The 24,154-nt window shown below is 36.3% G+C and overlaps 1 protein-coding gene and 1 long non-coding RNA gene across 2 annotated transcripts in view; one reads left to right on the top strand and one right to left on the bottom strand.

Moving 5' to 3' along the window:
- Nucleotides 1-24,154, bottom strand: part of EYS (eyes shut homolog) — a 750,542-nt gene that overhangs the window by 399,132 nt on the left and 327,256 nt on the right. The window contains exon 28 of the mRNA XM_069011357.1: nucleotides 17,182-17,381. Coding sequence (XP_068867458.1) covers nucleotides 17,182-17,381 — 200 coding nt within the window. The remainder of the gene's footprint in view (nucleotides 1-17,181; nucleotides 17,382-24,154) is intronic.
- Nucleotides 20,674-24,112, top strand: LOC138108550 (uncharacterized). Its single transcript, XR_011150004.1, has 3 exons — nucleotides 20,674-20,974; nucleotides 21,915-22,060; nucleotides 23,052-24,112. It is a non-coding gene; the product is annotated as an uncharacterized lncRNA (long non-coding RNA).

Here is a 24,154-nt window from a genome sequence, read left to right as displayed (position 1 = left end):
TAAGAAGAAATTCTTTACTCAGAGGGTAGTGAGATCTGGAACAGGTTCTGCAGAAAAGTTGTGCATGCCCCATTCCTGGAGGAGTTCAAGGCTAGATTGGATAGGGCCCTGAGCAACCTGGTCTAGTGGGCAGCACTGCTGCCCATGGTGCAGTTGGGGGAGTTGGAACAAATGAACCTTAAATGATCTTTAAGGTTCATTTCAACACAAGTCTTTTTTTTTTTTTATGGTTCTATGTTGTATTGCAAAGGGAGCTAAACTGAGAAAATTTCTTTATGAAGTTTATGTTTGCTTCTTGTAACCTTTTCTTAAAATTTCAAAATGAAAGTATGTTTTCTTGCAGAGGTCTCTAAGATTGGATAGAACTCCCTTCCTCTCCTCTCTGCATATCTGTGCACTCGGGCTCTGTTAGAGGGAACAATTTGTCCACCAAAGTTCAATACTGGGTCCAGTATAATTTAGTTTATTCATCAATGACTTTGATGAAGGAGCAGAGGCCTCCTCAGTAAGTTCACTGACAACATAAAGCTGGGTGGAGTGGCTGATACCCCAGAGGGCTGTGCAGCCGTTCTGAAGGACCTTGACAAGCTGGAGAGATGGGCAGAGAACTGTCTGAAACTCAACAGAGCCAAATGCAGGGTCCTGCACTTGGGGAGTTCCACATAAAACTTTGTTACTGTGCAAGTGACTGAGCACTGGAATAGATTGCCCAGAGAGGTTATGGAGTCTCCCTCACCGGAGATATTCAAGAACCATCTGGGCACAGTCCTGTGCCATGTGCTCTAGGATGACCCTGCTTGAGCAGGGAGGTTGGCCCAGATGACCCTCTGTGGCCCCTTCCAACTTGACCCATTCTGTAATTCATGCTCTGACTTCTATTCTAACCCCCACAGTGATAAGTGAGGAGGAGATAGGTAGGAAGGAGTGGAAGCTTTGACAGTATATCAGCTACTATTCCTGAGTCAGGGAGGTGAAAGGATGCAGCCTACACCTAAGAAAGGATTTGTTCACTACAGGACTCAGGATGCTTCCCTGTGTGAGCAGAAAAAAAATGCATATGAATGGTATATAATTTATGTTGGCATTCTAGCACCATCCCAGTATATTTTTCCTTATTTGTGCTAGCTTCTGAACTCAGACCATGGCTGTGAGATGTATTTCCTGTAGCATTTTCTTACTATTTTTACAATTTTGGATTAATTGCAAGCTTTTATTTGTCTGTATGTATCACATAAGTCTCAAAAGACTGATGCTGCTACATTTTAAACAGAGCACTATATTGTACTTACCATAGTTTTATTAATTACTGTGCTTTCACTTTCAGTTTATGTTGTTTCTGAACAAGTGCAAGGTTCAGAGTGTGGCCTATGCTTAACAACTTCAAAGAGCTGCCTCTAGAAAATTCAGTGAATAAAGAATCTAAGTTAATGAAATGTATAAATAGTAAATGATAAGGTAATGCATGAGAAAACTGGTGAGTGCAGAATAGATCTAATCATGGATACTAAATGCTTTCAGAGAAGTACCCAATATTCAATAGTGCTTATCTTGGCTGAAATTCAGTCTTTGATACCTTTTACAATAGTATGATCGATCAGTGCTTGTAAGCCTTCAAGAAGTCTATTGAAGAGGCTTTGTCCTCTTGATTGGTGCTTTTTACCTTTGGCTATTCAGTATATTGTGTGAAGGATACAAAGTCAAACTAATAGGAACTTCTGAAAGAAACACATAGATCCACTTTGCTTGGGGGAAACATCAATTCAAACTGGAAACAAAGATGAATGAAAATTGTAACAGAAATTTACAAACTTCAGTATTATTTAAAAAACAAAATATTGAATGTGTGTCATGTACATAGTGGTAATGTTAAATGGTAATGGTAAATGTCAAATATTTAACATTTAACATCCTCTTTCATACCACATATATCATAAATCATAGAATCAGAGAATGGCCTGGGTTGGAAGGACCCTGAAAGATTTGCAATCCCCTGCCACAGTCAGGGACACCTTTCGTTAGACCAGACTGCTCAGAGCTCCATCCAACCTGGCAATAACATTACTGAGGATGAGTCATCCACAATATCTCCAGGCAACCTGTTTCAGTGTCTCATGACTCTCACAGTAAAGAATTTTTTCCTAATATCTAATCTAAACCTACCCTCTTTCAGTTTAAATCCACTCCTCCTTGTTCTGTCACTACATGCTCTTGTAAAAAGTCCCTCTCTAGCTTTCTTGTAGGCTCCCTTCAGGTGCTGGATGGTCACAATTAGGTCATGCCAAAGCCTTCTCTTTTCCAGGCCGAACAATCCCAGATCTCTCAGCCTTTGCTGATAGGAGAGGTGCTCCATCCCTCTGATCTACTTGGTAGGCTCCTCTGGACTCAGCCTAACAGGTTGATGTCCTTCCTGTGCTGGGGATCCCAGAGATGGATGCAGCACTGCAGGTGAGGTCTCACAAGAATGGAATAGAGGGGAAGAATCACCATGCCACGTGATTTCAAAGTTATTATACATAAAATAAATAGTGACTGTAAATAGGGACATTGAAGAACCATTGACATCTGAACTACCTCCAGTTCATGCTGTTATATTTTAATGTAACATTTTCAATGCTCACATTTTCAAAAATAAAATTCAGGAGCTCTGAACTGAAGACTATATATATTTTCTGAACACTATGAAAATTTTTTGTGTATCAAGTGTGCCCACATATTCATAGCAATGTACAGAAGTCATTAGTCACCATTTGCTTCAGGAAATAAATTTATTTTTCCATGTAAAGGCACATTATTTTTTTACTTCCAGTGATAAGGCTTAATATAATAATTTAAAACATATATCCTAAACTCTGTTTATGCAGTATTTAGTACTGGAAATGTGGATTATTAATTTATTTTTCCAGATAAACACTTATTTTGCAACAAAGTAGTGTATATAAACATGCATATATATGTGTGTATAAATATATATATATATATATAGTCTTGCTGGTGCCAGTTTTTATTATGGGATTTTGCTGTAGGAATCATGAGAAAAGGAGATGTCTGAAATAATATACCAAAAGCAAGTGCAGGATTCCTCCACTCCCTGCCAGCAATTGTTGGTCTCCTATTTGAAGGATAGATGCAGCTTGGAGAGGATTTTCTTTATTGTTTTGAAGCAGTTGGCTCTGAGTCTGAAGAAAACATCATGCTGAGCTACCAGGAGCTGCATTCATTCTCATTTGAAAGCAGGTCATGCATTCATCTTTTCTCTCAATTTCTGAAAAACCTCAGCAATATGTGGCACACATGCTGCTTCAGCCCTCTGAAAGGACTCACATTGGTCGCATCCCTTAGCACACTTATTAGTGGTCTGGGTTGGTCTTCCTTTTACTTCAGATTCTAAGTTTCCTCAATGAGGCAATTGTGAAGTCTGCCTATGTCATTAACTGATTTTATTTTTTTTCAGGTAGAAACACTCAGCGTTTCCCTCAAAACAAAGTGAAAAATAGTATAATCACTGCAAATTCTGTTATTCAGAAGGTATCCACAGATTTGAAGCAAAAACAAATGAACTGTCAGCATAATACTCAGAACAACAGATTTAACAGTGTATTTTCATCTTCAACAGGAGTTCCATTACTGAGAACTCAATCTGGGAAGCTATTTAGATCCTATCCCCAAAGGTGTCTGTTGTTCTGTATCAGTCAGTGACATACTCAAATTAGTACCCAAGAAGCTCTCAAAATTAGGAAGCATTGATTTTTACTTTTAGGTCTTTTGTTTCTGTACTGTACATCAACAAGAGGATTAGCAGCAGCAGATGGTAATTTAGCTACATATATCTAGTATATTGTACTGTATTCACACAGCTCTAAAGAATAAATTCAGGGAAGACAATGCAAATTGGAGGCCACTAAAACACCACACAGACTACTCCATTTTTCCCAATTTGATTGTATAACAATTACGACAGTGATAATCAGCTAAGGCAGTATGATGCTATTATTTGATCTCTTCTACTGATAGCAGCTCACTGTAGCTGTGGCTATGCTTGTGACTGAACTACAAGACAAAGATCATGTTACTGATTTTACCACTCTATCCAAATAAATTGTCTATTCAAATATTTAGAGATTATCCAGCTGGATCTTATAGCATGGGAAATTAACCTTTTCTAGGATCTACAACCTCTGCAATGTTAAGCATACTAGCTGTTGGAGGCAATCCAGAAAAGACTCAGAAGATGGACAGGAAGGAGACAGCAAGACTAAACAACTACTTCTGGAAGACATGCTTTGGAGCAGCCTCTTTCCAAACACATCTATTAAATATTTAATGAAATAAGTGTCAGACAACAAACAAAACAAGCAAACAAAATCAACAAAAATAAACAGCAAAAATAAAATCACAAACCAAAACAAAACCATCCAAAAACTGCCAAAATAAGCAGTGGCTGCCAGACTTCAGAATAACACAATAGATTCCTTCATGGGAATTTATAGGGAGTATTACCTATGAATCCAAAGAAAATAGTAACTGACGAAATTCACTTTTCCTTTAAGAGGGATACTACCATGATCATTTGTATTGCCTTCATTTGCTGTTCACTAACCAATAGGACAAGGGTAGATGAACTGTGCAGCTGCTGTAAGAGCATAATTTATATGCTGGTGTGTATGGGATATTGCTACCATGTTTACAAAGATTGTCAATTTTTTAAAAGTGTGTACCTGAAGTTTCCTAACTGTTTCAGTGTAAATGAAAGAATCACCAATGAAAGTAGATACTTCTCTATTTTTCTTACATCAGTGGTCAGCCACCCACCATAAATTAAGAAAAAGAAAGATAATTTGTGAGGAAAATATATTGGCTGTTTTAGTACTTATAACAACATAGACATTTAAAGGTGTCAGTGGCCTTGGGTGATTTATTAGCTGGAAAAAGATTAATATTATGTTTACCTTTAAGAAGAAAAAGTGGAAAGGAAGGCTGCTCACTATAGGCCAATCATCTTAATCTCTGTGCCTGGAAAGGTCATGGGCAAAGTTTCTTGGAACCCATTTCCAAACATGTAAGGGACAAAAAGTTAGTCAGGGGCATTTAACAATTATGAGCTTCTCAACCACTCCTCGCTGAACTTACTCTCTAGAGCCTTTACCAGCTTCTTTGAGCATGTTCCAGCACCTCAATGTCCCTTTTGTCATCGGGGCCCAAAACTGAACACAGAATTCAATGTGCAATTTCACCCGAGCTAAGTACATGGCAATGACCCTTTCCCTAATCCTGCTGGCAGTGCTACTTCTGATACAAGTCAGGATGTCATTGGCCTTCTTGGCCACCTGGGTACGCTGCTGGCTCATGTCAGCCAGCCGTCAACCAGCACCTCCAGGACCTTTTTCACCAGGCAATTTATTCCCCTAACAACTGTTCTTACTGTTAAAGTCTGAGGCAAAGAAGGCATTTAGTGCCTCAGCTTTGTTTTCCTCCGTTTTCACTGTTTCACTGTTTCCCCCCTCGCATCCAAAGAAAATTCTCCTTATCCCTCCTTTTGTTGCTAATGTATTTAAAGAAAAATTTGGGTTTTTTAATGCCACTAGGAAGATTAAGTTTTACTCAAGCTTTAGTGCTTCCAATTTTCTACCTGCATAACATCAGGACATAGAAAATTATAGAATGGTTTGTGTTGGAGGGGGACCTTGGAGATCATTTAGTTCCAACCTCCCTGCCATGGAGAGGGACACCTTTAACTAGACCAGGTAGACTACATCCTTGTAGTCTTCCTGAGTTGCCTGCCCCTACTTTGAAAGGCCACAAAAGGTCACAAACCCTCCTGTTTTTTTCCCGAGTTCCAACCACAGCTCTCTGTTGATCCAATGTAGTCCTCACCCCCAGCACATCTTTCACCACATGCACAGTATGAGATGGTCTATCCATTTGATTAAGATTATGAATAGAAAAAGAAAGCTTGCCTTTCTTCAAAACAAGTGAAAATAACAATATTTGTTACCAATATTGGCGCTCATAGAATTTGTTCCACTGTCTGATTTTCCCAACTATCTAATTTTTATTTTGTCATTCAACCAGATTGTACCAGAAAAATTCTCAACAGTGCCTAATGTACCATGTCTGGTAGCCTTCCCATTGGAAAGAATTTCAGGAAAAAAATCTGTAGATTGCTGGGATTACTCACCAGTAAGCTATAAATTTAATTTCTCATTTCAAACTGTTTTTATTTGCCAAACCTGGCAAGACCTCGAGTGAAAAACAGATGCTTCTCATTTTTTCCCCAGTGCCTGCAACTTCTCTATATTACAATATATTGTAATAAGAATATATTGTAATACAGAACATATTGTAATATAGAATATATTACAATGTAATATAGAATATATTACAATGATACAACTAAGGCATTGCACAAGCTTTATAGCATACTGTTTTTTTAAAAGTTTACCATTCTAAGCTAACTTCACTGCTTGCGTTGCCAATGTAGTGCCTAGAGTGCCACCCTAATTGCTTAATCTAGCTAGCTGTAGATACTTAAAATTGTTTAGAGATGTACAAAACATAACACAGAACAAATGTTGTTACCAGCATGCATGTAAAAGTGGGACTTAAAATTGGCTTGCACCTTACAATTGAACCTTTAACCTTTTCTAAACCTTGGATCAAACATGACTAAACAAATGGAAGGAATGAAAATAGGAGACACCTGTTTGCTGAGGAAGAAAATAATCAAACGTAATCAATAAATTGCTGATGACTGCAGTCTCTTCAGTCTTTTTTGGCCATTTGCAATTTTTTTTTTTTTTTTTTTAGTTTTTGTTACCCTTTCCAAATCAGTTTAATATTTACAATAAAAAAAAAATATTTTCATTCCAACAGACCGCTGGCGGTGAAGAATTATATTTTCTGCTCCTTAATTTCATAGCTTTGCAATTAACTAAGTTTTCTCGGTCCTCTACATTTACTTGGAAAGCAAAGATGGCTAAGTCTGTTTCTTGAAGTCTTTCTGTTCTCTTTATTTATTGTTTGGGAGAAAACAGCAATTATATTTCTCACTGTAAGGCCATCACAAGAAGACTGTTGATGAGAAATGAAAAAAATAATAGGAATACTTAGTAGGAACCAAAGTACCTAGTGTCTGAAGTACATATTCTGTAATGCTCACTGAGAAGACAGAGCAGCTGCAATCATGCAGGAAACTGTTTCGGGGACATCTATCCAGAATGACTAATACTTGTTTTGGATAAACTGAGTTCTGGAAAAAATCAAAACAGAGAGACATGTAAAGCAATACACATGACTTGCACACCACTGTTAGAGATCACACCTACAACAGATGAACAATTTTTAATGGCAGACATGTGAAGGAAGTATTGGAAAGGTGTTGAAATGTTACGGATACAGAAATATCCATATTTAATGTAAAAATATTTTTAAATAACCTTTGAGAAGGATCTTGAACTTATGCTTCATGGCAATCACTGCCTCCAGCCAGTTAAACTGAGACCTACCTATATGTGGTGGTAGATGAAGAGTTGGGGAAAAATATATTTTTCTACTGAATTCCTCAGGCATTCCTCTGAAGTCTGGTTACAGTACAAGATTGGATGAAGAACAAAATGAGGCTGAGGTCTGACCCTAAATGACAGTTCCTATGTTCCATTTTCTCTCCCCCAGTTCTCTAATATAATAATAATGAGTACAAAGAGCTATGTTTCAATATTAGACAGAAAGTTATTGAAAATTATATCAAAAATGAAAATAAAAGTTTTACTTGAATGCTCAAACCCTGAGGAAGGTTATTTTACAGGAGTTATTTGTCTTGTTTCTATCATTAGTGCTTCCTAAGATAAGGTACTTCAGCATGAAGTAATTAATGTGTACACGAAGGAAAAAAACAAGTCTATAGCTGGTACTACCTGGTACTATATACTACATTATCTTCTGAAGGGAAAATGCTACTCTCCTGTGTTGAGCTCCTGGGAAAAACACCTAATTCACCAGTGCAGATGAATGGAAACTGGGTGAACACTGATCTTTGGCTGTGTCCTACATAACTGAAATTGAGATTTTCAGCATGAAATCTTCAGGAAATAGCAAAGCATTTCAGGTAAACCCATATAAAGAAAGAATATGTAATTCCAGTTACATTAATATACACAATTTATGACACTTTAGGTAAATTCTAGTAGAATTAAATTGTGAGTAACATTCAGGCATAGAACACAATGCCTTATATGTGTATTTTTAAATTTGATTAAACATAAATAGTATTTGTAATTACTAAATGGTTTTATGTAAAAAAGTATCCTTCCAGTATTACTACTCAGTCAGATGGACTTATTTATACTTATTTATAAACACAGAGTCAAATTCTAAGGTAGTAACTAATCACATTCATGCATACTGGCATATACATGTGCTTGTAAAAAATTGTATGGCTCCCCTGGAGACTAATTCTGAAATGTCCATTTTCAATGCTGAACTTAGATGGAAAAAACATTTTTTTGCTTATTATTTTGGGCTTCAAAAATGACCAAGTTACCTGGATAATACCCTCTTTTCCCTTCCCCCCCCCCTCTTTTTCCCTTTCTTTTTCCCTTGTCTGTGCCCTTGCCCATCTCTAAAAAGTATCTATCTGTACATCTGAAAGACAAAGTAAGCTTGCTCTTTAAAAAAATTTAAAAAAAAAAGCTCTAATTTTTTTAGACTTCATTTTCTCACCTTTTTAAATGCAGGATACAGAAAAATGAAATAGTCCTAAGCTACCCTTTTTCAATAAACGCCCTTTAAAAAACAAAACCCAGTCAATCAATTAATCAAATAAAACCTGCAGAAATTCTGTTGTTTTAAGCAATGACCTGAAATGGACTGTCTTTCAAATTCTTTATGCTACCAAGGTCAATGGACAAGTGAATGCAGCTTAGAAAAAGCATTTTTTATATAGACAAGTTGAAACACTAGTACTTCTATCTTGGTCTTAAAATAAGGAGTACTATTTTCCATGCTTTTTTATATTTCTTGCAACTATTTTTATTATAAAAAGTGAGCATAGCCATTTAATTATTCAAAAATACCCTCAAGGATTCTAGTAAACCGTTGTCTTGTAGTCCCAGTTAGCAGATTTCATATGAAGCACAGCCCTTTTTTTCAAATTGAGGGCTGTCACTCAAGATACAAGGTAGTAAATTTCTTACTTTTGGAAAATGCCAGTAGATTTGAACTCTGCAAAACAGTAAATAAGGGATTTTAAACCATAACATAATAAACATCTTCAACTGCCACTTTATATGACTTGTTAATTTAATACATCCAAATACAATAATCTTATTTTTAAATGATGTAAATTCTGCCATAGGTTTCTTGCTGCTTTTGTAAACAGTCACTATAAAATGCTGTCAGTTCACTCTCAGAAGTATATTTTTCATTTGTGTACGTGTACTTGGAAGATACATTTTAGAAAGAAAAAAAGAATGCCAAAAATATGACAAAGTTGTGAAGATTAACAGCAAAAATATCAAAAGTCATATATCTTTGAACCACTTGTGTAATATTCCTTAGTATTTCACATGGTATGCTGAATAAATAAGCAGCATATTATATCTCAAAATGCTGTGAAATTTTAAATCTTTTTCTAGGTCTTGGATTTTACTTATGTATTGATGTTTTGGTTAATGTTGAATTAAATATTCTCTGTGTACGACTAGAAAAAAACCGAAATGTTCTGTTACAGGTAGATTCCCACTTGTTTAGTCCCTGCATCTTGTATAATGAGGATGTGAATGTGATTCCCACTAGCTATTTTTATTTGGCTTCTGTATCATAAAGTCACAAAACAACTTAGCTATAAAAACAAAACCAAAACCCCAAACCAGTATATAGATAGAGTAAAGGCATCCTATGTCTTTTCAGGCAATGAATTTTTAAAAGGTTTGCTTAAAAAAGAGAATATAACAATTGGCAATAGCTATTCAGATGTAAGATTTAAAATGGTTTTATTCTGGGACTGGGCAGATGGGTGATTTGTATTAGATTTGTGTTTTGCTTTTGGGTGTTTTTTTTTTCTACTAGATTTTAGTGCCTCATTTCCAGACACTGCTGTCTGCATTTTTGTAGACAATGCTAATTCTCTAGCAGATTGCACTTTACTGTTGAATTTTAGAACAGTAAAACGATAAGGAGAGTGGGTAATTTTAACTAGATGGAGTGCTGCCATTGTAAATATCACTAGTAAAGGGTGAAAAAACATAAAGCATGCATTTATTAAAAAAAAAAATATATATATAACCATGTTTGGGATATGTTTCTTAATGCCTTGCCTTTCTTCATGCTCCACTTTAACAGCTTCTAACCATTTTCAATTTTCCATATTTCTGTTTTGTTATTTAATTAGCTAAATATCACAGTGGGTGTTTTAAATTTTTTGATATGTTTGCATATCAAAACATATAATCCACTTAAGTGACAGAACAATAATTTTTCTCTACCTTAGCCCAGAAGGTCTAGGAGACAGGTATTCCATCAGGCATAATGTATACATTAAACATTTTTAGATACATTATTTGCTTGGTTTACATATTTATTCCAAATCCTGTGATCTTCAACTTCTGGTTAATTTGCTAATAATAGGCACAACTCCTCCAAAACTGATCTGTTGCCTCTTTATGACTATGATAGATTCCCTTACCCTTCATGCAACATCTTACAAAAAGAGCAACATATCAATTTGATATTCTTCTCAAAAATACTTCTAAAAAATATTTCTAAAATTATTCAGAAAAATAATTCACTTGGAGAACTACTATTTTTTTAAATTTCATGTTAGCCTTCTTATAATTATAATTCTGTTTATAGTTGAATGTATAGAGATATGTTAAGACTAACAGCAAATGCAGTTTATTAAATTAATTGTTTATATTAGCAGCTAGCAAATAAAGACTATGATGGACTTGTTCCTTTTTCCCTTATAAGCTTGTCATGTAGGTAAGAAAAATACAGGCCATGATGTGCATTTTTATTATATCATTTCATTTGATAGTGCTACAGTTAGTATTTTTCATACGAAGACGCAAGCATTTGTCATTATAAAATGGAATAAATAATTAGAAATTGTCATGAACATAATTACCTATTCTTATTGATCTGACAGTAAGAATGAGATTTTGATTTAAAAAAAGTGTGATGTAATGAAAAATAATGTATATATACATTTATACGCCTATATATGATATATAATATACTGTAATGATACATACAGTAGTATAGACACGTGGCATGCCAACTTTAACTATTCTCCATGGAAACTACATTTTATTAATAGCCAACTTAAGAGTAATACTGAAGCACCTCTTCCCTTTCCTCACAGCATCAGTGAAAATTCAGTTGTTATTGTTACGGGAGTGTCTTGGGATGACTATCAGAGAACGTTCGTTTTGGATGTTCCTCTGAATTTGTCTCAAACCAGGACAGGGAGGAATAGAGAAGGAGAAAGAAAACATGCCATTGTATAAATCACAGCGTGGCCCATAGCCTGGATACTGTGTGTACTTCTCTTCCTGTTGTCTCAGTAAAGGGAAAGTAGGAATTAAAAAGCCTTGAAAAAGGGCGACAAGGATGACTAAAAGTTTATGATGGCTTCAGAAGGAGGAAGGACTGTGAAAACATGAAACCTTTACCCTAGAAAGCAAGGGGCATGGCAATGGCTCACAAAAACAAGGAAAGTTTGGCTTGGAATCATTTTTTCATTCTCCTTTTACACACTAGACATGGGATAAAGCTGGCAGCAGCAGTAATTAAAATTTAAAATAGGGAGGTATTTTTCTATGCAACAGGTGAGACCTGTGGGTCTGTTTGTTGTACCATATTGGCACAGAACAGCTGATACGGGCAGGGATCTATGGGGATTGAGTAGTCAAAGCCCCTCCTCAGAAGAAAGGTTTATATATGTTCAAGGGAAGATGGTGTAAGTAAGACTCACTGACTTCTACTGAGTGAATCAAAACAGGCTCAGGAAAACCCTCATTTGAGAGAACATGGGAGAATACTGGAGGACAAATAACGTGTGCACTTTTCATACTTTTTCCCAGCAATCCCCTTATGGCCACTGCTAGAAATAGCATACAAAGTTTTATGGTTCTTGGCTTGAATCCATACACACCTTCTTTTATTTTCATGTAACCTATTATATATATAAACAATGAAAACATTAAAACATTCATGCTTCACTAAGTGTTAAAAACTAGGCAGTCAATTATGAAAATAGCAGAATCCATCTTGTTATCTACATATAAATGGAGGGGCATCTGTTTTCATAGATGAAACAGAGTGTACTGGATACATATTCACAGTTCATACAAACCTGAGAACCTACTGTTCTATGGCTTGCCAGTTTTAAGAGATTCAAAGGGTCCATTGAAGTTGTTTCTTCCATATAATAGAATGACTCGCTTATTACATTTATTGCAGGGCTCTGAGAAATTTAGATGCATAGCTCTGTGTAATGTGTACTCTGCAGATTTGGTCAGGCCTTGCAAGCTGTGTGTCACCATCTAAATGAAATGAAACTTTTCAATTAGCAATCTTCCAGCAGAAGCATGCATTTTCTGTTACCTGCATGTAAGACCTGAGTGAACCTCAAAACAAATACTTTACCATTAAGTCACTTTTTGAGTTCATGGGGGCACACAGCTGTGTAAATGTTCCCCATGTTAAGCCTTTCAAAGTACAGGAGAACCTTTTGTATATCGCCTGGAGAGCCAGCTGACATGAACAACTTCAAAGAATAGTTCTATTCCCTTTGGGGTAAAGGACACATGTACAGTACTGATAAATTACATTTCTGTTTAAAAACACTACCAAACCCTAAACAAGTTTGATCCTTCAAAAAAAATTTTTGTACAGTTGCCTAGGTTGCTCTACAAGACTGCACTGCTAGGGTCCCCCCACAACTATTTGCTTCATACTAGTTGTGTATTGTTTACCTTATACATGCTCTAAGACAAGCAATTCTACATTACTATTTCTTATCTTATATGCTTATACATGTGTGTGTCTGCATACCACAGCCACACAGTAATACGTCTTCCAGACTCCAGTTTTGTGCTCATACAGCATCTCGTTGCTTGAATTGTTTTAATCCCTTTCCTAGATCCCTGCAGAGGTCCTAGCTAATTATGAGGCCTCCTGCTCCTTGCTCAAATAGATCAAGAAAATTAGAACACAAAGGTGCTGGAAACAAGATGCTCTGAAATCTAACCTTTGCTTCCTTATCAGTAGAATAAAAGAATAGATAGGTAGACATCATAATGAATGTTTAAAAATAATCTCAGTTTATTTGGGGGAAATGTAGAATAATATATTCCTATTTTAGATTTTTTTCTGACCAAAGATCTCATGAGCTGAAAGGAAAAAAACTTGACATTTTTTTGATCAGTAATTCTGTTGATCAAATATTCACTCTTACTGTCTTGAGTAAAAAATAATCTTGTAAAGATGCTGCCAAAAAAGCTTCAGTTCTGAAACAAATTATATAGTCAAATATAATCCAAAAAGTGCATTTAAAAAGCACCAGTCTTTGTGAATCAAAAGATAGGGTCAAACTTTCTTGTGACTCATCACACCTGTCAGACCCACAAACTTAAAGCAATAAATACATTTAAATTATGAAAAAATTGAAAAAGACAGAATGACATCAAAAGTTTCCTGTTTTCCCTAAAAAAACCCAATTACAAAGCCCATACGTGCTACGAAGTGCTGAAAAAGTACAATGAAGCTATAATATTCAAGAACCTGATCTAAGGCAAGACCTGTACTAGGGCTGTTGACATTATTTTCACCTGATCAGACTGAAAGCACTACACAGATAACCCTTCCAAGACACTATGTCTTCTGAACCTAGTCAGCAGGAAGTACCTGAAATGCACATTCGAAAAAGGCCAATACAAGAATGAGTGGGGAAGGAGGAATATTTAATATTATTATCATGCTTACTTTTTGAAATTCCAAGCCAAACATACTGAATGGTCAGGGACCAAAAGAAGAGAAAGCGTGGATGAGCCAACTGTGGATCAAATACAATGAGAAATTTCAGAGTATTTTATGTAAACAGTTTCTTTTCTTCAGAACACTTGGAACACACCATGAAAAGGCTTTGGAATTCCTATTACATATTCATTATATCAATCATCTGTATATTGGATTGAACTGCCTTCTGAAAGGCCCCCTGAGCCCAATGTTATCTTTATTATTAATTTGCTGATTCATATAATGTTTATTGTTGTGGCAGCCAGCACCTTTAATTAAGAAGACTGAAATACAAAGGAAGGTAGGTGGGCATCCTTTCAGATGGTAATCTGTTTCCTGAAGCACAGATTCAGTGGCAATCTGCCCAGGATAGAACTGAATTACAACTCCCAGCATCCCTCTCCTTTCCAATGAGTTGTTTTATTTTTAAATCAAGAGTTTGAAGACAGAAAGATATTTCAGATAACACACAATTCAAGGACTATCCCAAAGGGTATTTTTCATATTCATTTCAGGAAGTAGCCTGTAGGGTTGTTCATGTAATTAATTCACACATAATTCAAGGAAAGTTGAACTGTTCATTGTACTACTGAGTAAAATATCACATACATCATAGCTGAAGCTGGCAGTGGTGCTCACAGTTAAGGCAGCCTGACACTTGCCCATTACTACACCATTTCAACTACTTCCTATTTCCTGATCTACCAGCCACAAAATTGAAACATCCCAAGACATATCCCCAAAACAAGAAAACTCTAAGCAACACTGGATTAATGTCTTTTTGCTTCCTATTCCACAGTGTGTAACAGGCATAACGACTCATTATTCATTTGAATGTTTGTGGTGTTTTGCTAGAGTAGGAGATATTTCTCTCTTCCTTTTTTTTTCAATTCCACTTTTCCATCCTCCATATAACTCCTATTCTACAGTCTGTACATGAGCATGGTTCAGACTGCTTAAAACATATGGACGGAAGGGTCCAAAAGGAGTAGGGTTTACATTGTAACATTTACAGTACAGGAGCAAACCTGACTTTATGATCTTTTTATATTTCTTACTTCTACTTGTACACGTTACTTGGAATGGTAGCACCTGCTGAAGGATAGGAAAGGGAGTTATGTCTTTTTTCTAAAGCGTATCAATATAGGAGAGGAAATCAGCTGAAAAAAGTCCTTTCCCTAGTCCCCATCAGAAGAAACTGATGTATCAAGTATGTCACTTCTTTTTGCAGGATCATAACAATGCCTTACATCAACCTACCTTACTGTAGTCTTACAACACTCCTGGAAACCTTTGTAATCTTGGCAACACTAAAAATTCTGATTATAATTGCTTCCAAATTCCCTGACTCTGGTTCCATGACGTCCTCCTGATGGTCAATGCTGGGCTCAGAAGCAAGTGCCAGGTAAATACCCTTACAATGTTTGGCATAAGCTCCCAAGCAGAAAAGGGGAGAAATAAAAGCAATTTCATTTAATTCAGAGGATTCATCTGTGAAAGAAGAAAGGATGCTGTAGTACATAAAACTTGAAAAAAAGAGGTTGTCTTGGGGTGACTTTTTGATGTGTATCCCCTATCGCTGCTCTATGCCCAGAAATTATTTTTTGTGCCTTTCAGTGCCTTTAAACTGAGCCTGAGAGGGAGGAGAGGAAAAAAACCTGAGGGAACTCTTCAAAACAGTTTGTTCAAGGACACAGAGATACAGACTCCTTTGCTTCTGTGGCAGCAAGCAGCAAGAGCGGAGAAGCACCCTTTTTTTCAGCCAGTTTTTCAGCTCTTTTTTATCTGGATGGAGACAGAGAGTTGAACTTTGTTTTCCTGGGACTTTGGTTTTTTCCCTTCTTCTCTTCTGGAGTGTTTCAACATCAGAACATTTTGGGAGAGTTCTCCACTGAGGCCCTGGAGGTGGGCACATGACCCAGCTCCGAGGAGGAGGAGAGAGACCACATCTACAGAAGGACTCGGAAATTTTCCCAGGTTTCTCTCCACAGCGAGAGGTTTTATTATTTAGCATTATTATCCTTCTCCCGTGTGTTTGTTAAATAAATAGTTTTTATCTCTTTCACTTTCCTCCAAAGAAAATTTATTTTTTTCCTGAACCTGGTGGGGGAAGGATAGTTGTAACCTGCCTTCTATCAGAGGATATTTTTCCTCCAAATTTGTCCAAACCAGCACAGGAGTCTACAGTGAACATGAGCCAGGAAAGAAGAAACAGGAGAATACGCAGGATTGAATTTTCAAACTGGTGATCAAACAAAAATGAGCAAAACAAATTATCAGACATCTGAGTCACAACAGAAGTCTTTGTGCAGGTAGTAGCCCACTGCAGAATTAAGAGTGTGAATTACTTTAGCATGTATTGAAAGGTTTGAGCCAAACCATAATATTTTTGAGTTGGCATGGGATAAACACTATTTAATATCTTCATCAGTGACATACATAGTGGGATCAAGGGCATCCTCAGCAAGTTTGCATACGACACCAAGCTGAGTGCTGCAGTTGATTCACAGGAGTAAAGTACCCCGAGGGACCTTGAACATATGATTGTATAGAAGATATTAGTTTCCTTCTTAGGAATGTTTATAAAATAAGTTCTTAGTATTTAATATTTCTACAAATGTAGCAATTGAAAAGGGACTTGGATATTAAGATTTGACATAATAATGTACACAGTTTATAAAGTAGCATAATTTTAAAGCTATATTAGAAGTATATAAGCTATAAAATTACATGTATTTAGGCAGAAGTCTTTAACAGCTGGAGAATGATGATGACGGATCTTAGGAAGTTGCTTTGGATATGTGTATGTGCACACATAGTATATAAATTACCTATCATCTAAATTTGACTGCAACTTAATTTTCCCTTTGAGTACAAAACACATAAGTACATACATATCGGTAAACATAATAATTTTAAATATTTTAGGGTCACTTTATGTTAGAAATTTCCACATATGATTCCAAAAAGCACTTGAAGATAACTTTTCAGATAGAAGGGTCTCATGTTAAGCAGTGAATGGTTTAAAATAACTTTATTTTTGAGCATTAGATTGAGCACCAAATCCATTTGAGTTCACAAAGTGCACACAGTATCAGTACTGCCCTGAAATATTAACAAATCAATTTGCATTAACTAAACCAATTATATGACAGTATTTATACTTACCTGCACTGAAAAGTTCTTCCAGGTCCGTCAACACATACACCTCCATTGTAACACAGAACTGAGTTCAGTGTAGACTCACTGCAAACATCAACATCAACTTCACAAAACCTGCCAGTGTACCCACTCAGGCAAGTACAAACAAATGCATTGATGGCATCTTGACAAGAACCTCCATTAATGCAGGGAGCAGATTCACATTCCTAAGAAATAATAATAATAATACATTGATTACACATCTTTAAAACACATTAGTTACTCATTCATCTCAACAGCAAGAGACTGAATCTGCAGATTAGAAAAAGTATTGGACTTTTTATTGTCTGATAAACAGAAGTCTCTAATTTGGGACAATTTTTTGTTTATATAGAGATCCTTTGATTACAGCTCACACTCACTATACTTGTTCCTACTCATTAATCTTGCAGAGATGCAAACATAGCTTTATATATGCAGTCTTACAGCCAAAAATATGCGATTCCACTCATAATTAAATTTTTAAAGCATGTTTTTGAGCCACAGTCTATACAATTATTTCTTCTAATTTTTTGCGTTAGGGCTGACTGTTGTAAAAAAAACCACATTAGTAAGGCAATTCCGGAGAGAATAAAGAATTATATAAATGAATGCACACAAGCCTTTTATCAGTATTTCCTGATAAATATTTTCTCATTATCAATTAATGCATAATATTGCAAATAGAAACATGTGGAAATGTTTATGTGTTCACATAATAACAATTTCCTCTGATAAAGCTAATGTAAAAATCACCAAATTCAAACCACGCAAATTAGCAGCAAGTTCATATTTCTCCAGAATTACAGAAGAGTTAGTGCAATAGCCAGTGCAAAAAATGTGGGTTTGCCCTTGAGCACAGAAACCTATGTTTTACCTGTATCCCAAAGGAGTTGTATTTTGCAGCTGCAACCCAAATAATCTAGCTAAATCCAGTATTCTAAATTTACTTTCACACTCCCGTAACTTTAGAAGGTTTAATTCTTTAAGGATGTCCAAGGGCACTCACATTTCCTGCAGGTACCACAGTAGCTTTGACAGAATGTAAATGCAGATATCCATGGGGAATTGTGAAAAAACAACTTATTTTCCTATAAGCTCTCCATCTGGGTGTATATAGGATGATTTATTAGTGAGCATTACATAAGCTAATTGAATTATATATCCCACAGGAAGATGGAGATAGTCCTACAGACTGCCAAAAATCCTGTGTCTAGGTTCTAGAAGTAGTCTTTTGCTATATTAATTACATTTTTTGTTGGCAGACAGTAGTGTCCTTTTTTTTGTTTATAAAAAGATCTCAATTCTCAGTTCCAACTCCCTAACTTTTTTCTATTCCATTAACTTGTCTAGTCTTCTTAATTTGTATTCACTAGTATTCCACACTACAAACCCAAAATTAATTTATTCTCATTAGCAGAGTAAATTAAATATATATCAATTAATGGATCAAATATGATTTGAAAGTTAAAGTTCAAAAAATACCAAAATCATCAAAGTATCTAAGGATAAAGCTCAGACAAATGTTCTCAGCTTTCATTCAATACACTATCACAGTTGTACCAAGTTGTGAACAATGCAAAACCTTTTTCTTTTGTGAAATGCATTGTTCTTTTAAGATTTTACAGTACGATAAATGTCAGACAGTTTGTAGGAAAGAAATCACAGCTATCACTTTTCAGTATATTCTGATGTGCTGCAGTTAAAAGTTCATAATTAGACTCACAAAAAAACAGAATACACTATACCCAGAGACATGCTAATCTGAACTGCTCTTAACTCATGAAAGAAAATTGTGTCAGTGAAAAGACAGAACTATGTTAAAAATGCTTTATTGCAAAGTTCAGGAGCTACCACACTACCACCAAATGCTGTAGTTTGTAGTTTAAAGAACAAGGACATGAAATGACAAACTGAAGTTGCAAGATAATTGTTACCAAGTCTTGCCTGTCTTAGATCCCATGAGAGACCAATTTTACACAATGATATTAGGGAATAGCTGACTGCAGAAAATTCCCAACTACCCTGATTCTCTGAAGATAAGCTCACTGAAACACCAATGCTATTTTCACTTTGTCTTCCTTTATATAATGGGAGATTGAATCTTAACTATGACCCCAAACCAGACAGTTGCCAAATCAGAAAAACAATTGTAGGGACTTATGGTCCTAGAAACATTGTCTCTCTTCTTCAGTACAGTAGGAGAAAAATACTTTCTTGATCACCTCAGGTGCCCAGTTCCCAACCTAATAAGATATCTTTTAACCTTTTCTTGCTTAGAAGTGATCAGATAAATTATTCATAGGAAAATTGTCTCTGAAGAACTAAGAAAAATGAAAACTACAAGAATAACATTCACAAAGATGGGTCATTTTATCTTTTGCAAAACACAAATTTCTTGATACATAGGAGCGTCACAATTACTGACTTATTTATACTTAAATTTGTACCTTCTTATATTCATGGGGTCTTTTCCATGTGTACTAAATCTGAACCTTTAATTTCAATTTGAAAATGCATAATTTTTAATCTTCAGAGACAAAATCTTAATCTGACAGCAAACCTCTTAAGACTTTGTTCAAGTTCTACTAACAATTTGCTAGCAATAAATGTTTAGGAACAAAAAAAAGAACCAAAACCCACATACACACACACAAAAAACCCCCAAAACCAAAAAATCAACCAAGCAAAAAAACCCCACCACAAAGTAAATAATACCAAAATGAAACTCCCCTCAAAAGGCACAAAATTACTGTCAGCCCTGTGTTGGAGTTCTCAGCAGAATTATTCCATTTAGAAAGCAGAGAACATGCTAAGACCTCCAGATCCCACTGAGCAGTCATAACACTCAGAGGTCAAGGGGCAACAGTGTCAGCTTTCATCTGCAGCTTGTTTTCTTCCTCAGAACTTTCTGCAAACATTAAGTACTCTTTTTAATTACTATCTTTCCGATATCTTAATTTTTTTCAAGCCCTACTTTCATTTTTAGTTTCCTCTGACAACACAGAAAATCTCACCGTATGATTGGGTTGCCACTCAGCTGTGGCCAGGAGACCCAAGGCTTCCCTGTAGCCATGGCAGCATTGAGGCCCTGTGTGCATGTGCCAGACTCTCCAAATTCACACCCACCTGGCCTCATCACCCTGCTGCGCTCTGGCCCAAGCAGCAACACACTGTTACGGGCCTGGCAGACAGCTTTGTTTAACACAAGTCATTGAGACAACTCAGGCATCTCTCTGCTGCAGTCTTGTTAAAATAGCTTCGTGTGGCAAGGTTTTGCTTGCAGTGGGCGGGGGGGCTGCAGGGCGGGGCCGCTTTGTGAGGGGAGGCCAGGGCTGTGCCAGCTGGACACAGCCGGTTCCAGCCGGATCCAACCACCCACCGCAGGGCGCGGCTGAGCCCACGCCCGGGGCGGGGGCAATGTGTTTAGAAAGGGTATAAAACTGTGCAGAAAAGCATCAGAGATAGGAGTGAGAAAAAAGTATGAAAAAACCCCTTGCAGTCATAAAGGTCAGAGAAGAAGGAGAGGGAGGCGGTGTCCACCAGGGATCCCCAGGAAGGTCCTGAAGAAGACCATTGGGAAGCAGGTCGGCCCCTTCTAGCCCACAAAGGAGCACACAGGAACAGATATCCACGCTGCCATGGGTGTGACACCACACCACAGCAGGGAGATGTGCCCCAAAGGAGGCTGCAGCCCATGGAGAGCCCATGCTTGACCATGCTCCTGGCAGGAGCTGCAGCCTGTGGAGAGGAGGTTCTGCAGAAGAACGTTTTCCAGCAGGTTGGAAGGAAAGTCTTTTAGTTTTTCATTTACAGTAAATTAAATTAATCTTCCCCAGGCTGAGTCTGTTTTTCTTGTGACAATAATCGGTGACCATGACCAATCTTCCTGTCCTTATCTTGACCCACAAGCTTCCCTTCTTATCTCCTCCCTCTCTCCTGATAAGGAGGGGGAGTTCAGGAGTGGCTGTGTGGATGTCTGGCAGCCAGACAAAGGGAGCTCATCGTAGCTGGGTATTCATAGGCTGTAAAACTTTCTTTTCTGTCCTATTAGAGCAAATAACCTGTCCAAACAGAGCTATAATGCCTAGGTTTCCTGTGGCCGTCATTGCCCTTTTTCTTTTTCCCTTTCTGTTTTGTTTGTTCTGTTCAAGGGCAGCTTCAGTCAAACCAGGGCTACAGCCACCCACAGCCAAGGAAACCAGGACAGAAAAGCAGCTCCTAAGGCCTCATCTTCTCATCTTTTTCTTGTTCTGAAGGGGTTTGTTCCTTCCACTGACACCAAACAAGCCCAAAAAGACTCCACCCTTCTTGACTTCAGTTGGGGTGCTCTGCTTATTCCTCAACCTTCCTCACATCTTTTAGAGATGCCCAGTACTCACGCTTTACAGCATACCATTGCTCCCCTTCCCAGCTCATCTTTAAAAGTGTGGATGGCTTTAATAAGCTCCAACGTAAGGAAATGATTCAACAAAATAGAAGTTAAATAATTGCAATTATTTGTATAGAGTTTTTAGCAACTCTTCATGAGTCTGACACACTTTATACTCATTCAAGTATCTTTTGAGTTTTCTCATATCTGACCTCGTAGGAGTAAAGCAGGAGGGGTCCCTTTCAGTATGCATTTGTTATTCTGAGTCTGGTATTTTTTTTCTGTGCAGCATGAGCTTTCTCCATTTTGACCTAACAAGGAATCCTTTGAATTTATGTGTTGTTAACAGGTAATGACCTTGGAAAAGATTTAAAAATTATAATGGACAAACTATCAGCATGAACTCCCATTGGAATGCTATGGAAAAATTGCTAATTCTACCCTTAAATCTTCAGAGAGGGGAACTATGACTTACACTATAACTTACTAAGACAGGTGATTATTTCTCTTTTTATGGTTGGTGGAAACTGAGATATTGTGCCAAGTTCTGGAATCTGTTTACTACAAAGGATGTCAAAAAATGTAGACTATAACATGATCTAAGTACTATCTAAAATACTTCACAGTAAGTTAAATCTAAGGAAAATAAGACTTAACATAATTTTTAGGATAGGATTTTTTTCATAAACATTATTACATCATATATATAATTTTCCTATGATACTGCTAAAAACAATATATACAGGTTAAAAATTATTAGAAAAATTTATGGAGTAAAGATCTGTTTCTAGCTATTAAAAGCAATAATCAGTGTGAGTTCTTTGCTATAAGAAGTCCCAGAATTCTTGATGACTCTATGAGTGTTCTCAGGTTTATGTAATCACCAAAAAAATTGAGAGAGAGAGATAATGGCAGTGCACAGTTATTTTCACAAGAACTATTATAAATTAAGTATTTAACTCCCAGAGAAAGTCAGTACAAAAATAACTACCTGGATTCCCCAAATCCAGATATATCCAGCAAGAGCTAAGGTTCAACTTGACTGCTGAGAGTCAGTCACTAAAACCTCCTTATATCTTCAAATAAAGGCTCAAGGCATCTCTAAAACATATGCTCTAGGCAAATAAAATTTAAATACAAGTATTCATTTTCATGGAGGTATAAGTAAATGGAATATACAGACTTTTGACAGGAGAACAGAATGGTGATTTTCTGGCTTTATTTTTACTAAACTATTTTTACAGTAAATATAAGTCCTTATTGATTTTCCTAGCATAGCAAAGCAATTTAAAAATCAAGGCAAAAAAATGAAAGAATATTGAGATTTCTAGTTATGCAGGTCTTCTAAGGGTAGATTTTTAAAAAAATCCTTAGTTCAAACAATGTCATACAAGACCCACTACATTTATTAGAGCACAATAATTTATTCTTCTCTGTATTTCCTGTTCCTTGAATGTCATGGTGCAGTAAATCTTGTTTGTTCTAGGAAGAAAATGACTGTCCCTTAAGAGAGTCCACCTGGCATGGCACAGTTCACTGCTTCTGCTGGCATGGAATTGTTCTGAAATCTGGACTCTTAACAGCTGACCTAGAAAGGCACTTTGCTCAAGGCATTCTACTTCCATATCCAAATCTGCAGGTCCATACTGACATCTGTCTTTGGAAGTGAGGTTGGTCTGTCTAAGAAAGCCCAACCTTCTACATATCTCATTATATTATCTCCAAATTCAGACTCCATAGCTTTAAATAATTGTAAGGGAACACATTTTGGCAAACTAATAAAAATAGTGAAAATCCACTATTTTTCCAAATAATGTTCAACACTCTTTCTTAAAACAAAATCTAAAAGTACATTTTGGAAGTTAGGATTTTTTTTTTTCTTTTCTGACTATTTTCCATTAGTCCTCCTTGGAAATGCTGATTAGAAATCCAAAGTTATTTCTAACTACACTTTAAAATCTATTTCTATGAAGGAGATTCAAGGCAAAAAAAAAGTAAATGTAGACTTATTTTTATTTAAGTGACATTTTGCTTCATATCAAAAAGGTAGTTAGAAAGTGGAATGATTCTTAAGATAACTCATGCAAATCTGCTATGAGGATGGGGGTAAGGGGACAAAAGAAAAGGATAAGAAAGGAATTTAAAGATATATATTGCACCACAAAAGAAAGATGCTTTCAAGAGGCATGCTTGCATTCATTTAATGATAGGACAACATTATTCTCAGGTCAAAATTGAATTTTTTTTAATAAGTGAGAGCCATGTGGCTAAGGGTTTGGAGTGAAATAAAAAATAAAGCAGGCAGAAAGTAAAAAAGGCTGTAAATAAATGCTTTAGAAGCTAATTCAGATTTTAAAGCAAGGTTTTTTACGTACAGAAGATAGTATGCATATGGTTTTAATGAACACTGAATCCAGATTTTGAAAAAATAATCTAATTTTACAGTGGGCATACTTTGGGTTAAATCTTGATAGTGTTGATGACATATAAAAGTGTGAGATTTATATTAAAACGTTGAGATGAATGCTCCAGATGTATTTCTATTTGATGTTTAAAAAAATTATAAATAAAATGTATTTTTCTAATGAG

The sequence above is a fragment of the Aphelocoma coerulescens genome, chromosome 3 (genome assembly GCF_041296385.1).
Source record: "Aphelocoma coerulescens isolate FSJ_1873_10779 chromosome 3, UR_Acoe_1.0, whole genome shotgun sequence".
NCBI lineage: Eukaryota > Metazoa > Chordata > Aves > Passeriformes > Corvidae > Aphelocoma > Aphelocoma coerulescens.
This window is presented reverse-complemented; position numbering and strand designations above follow the sequence as displayed.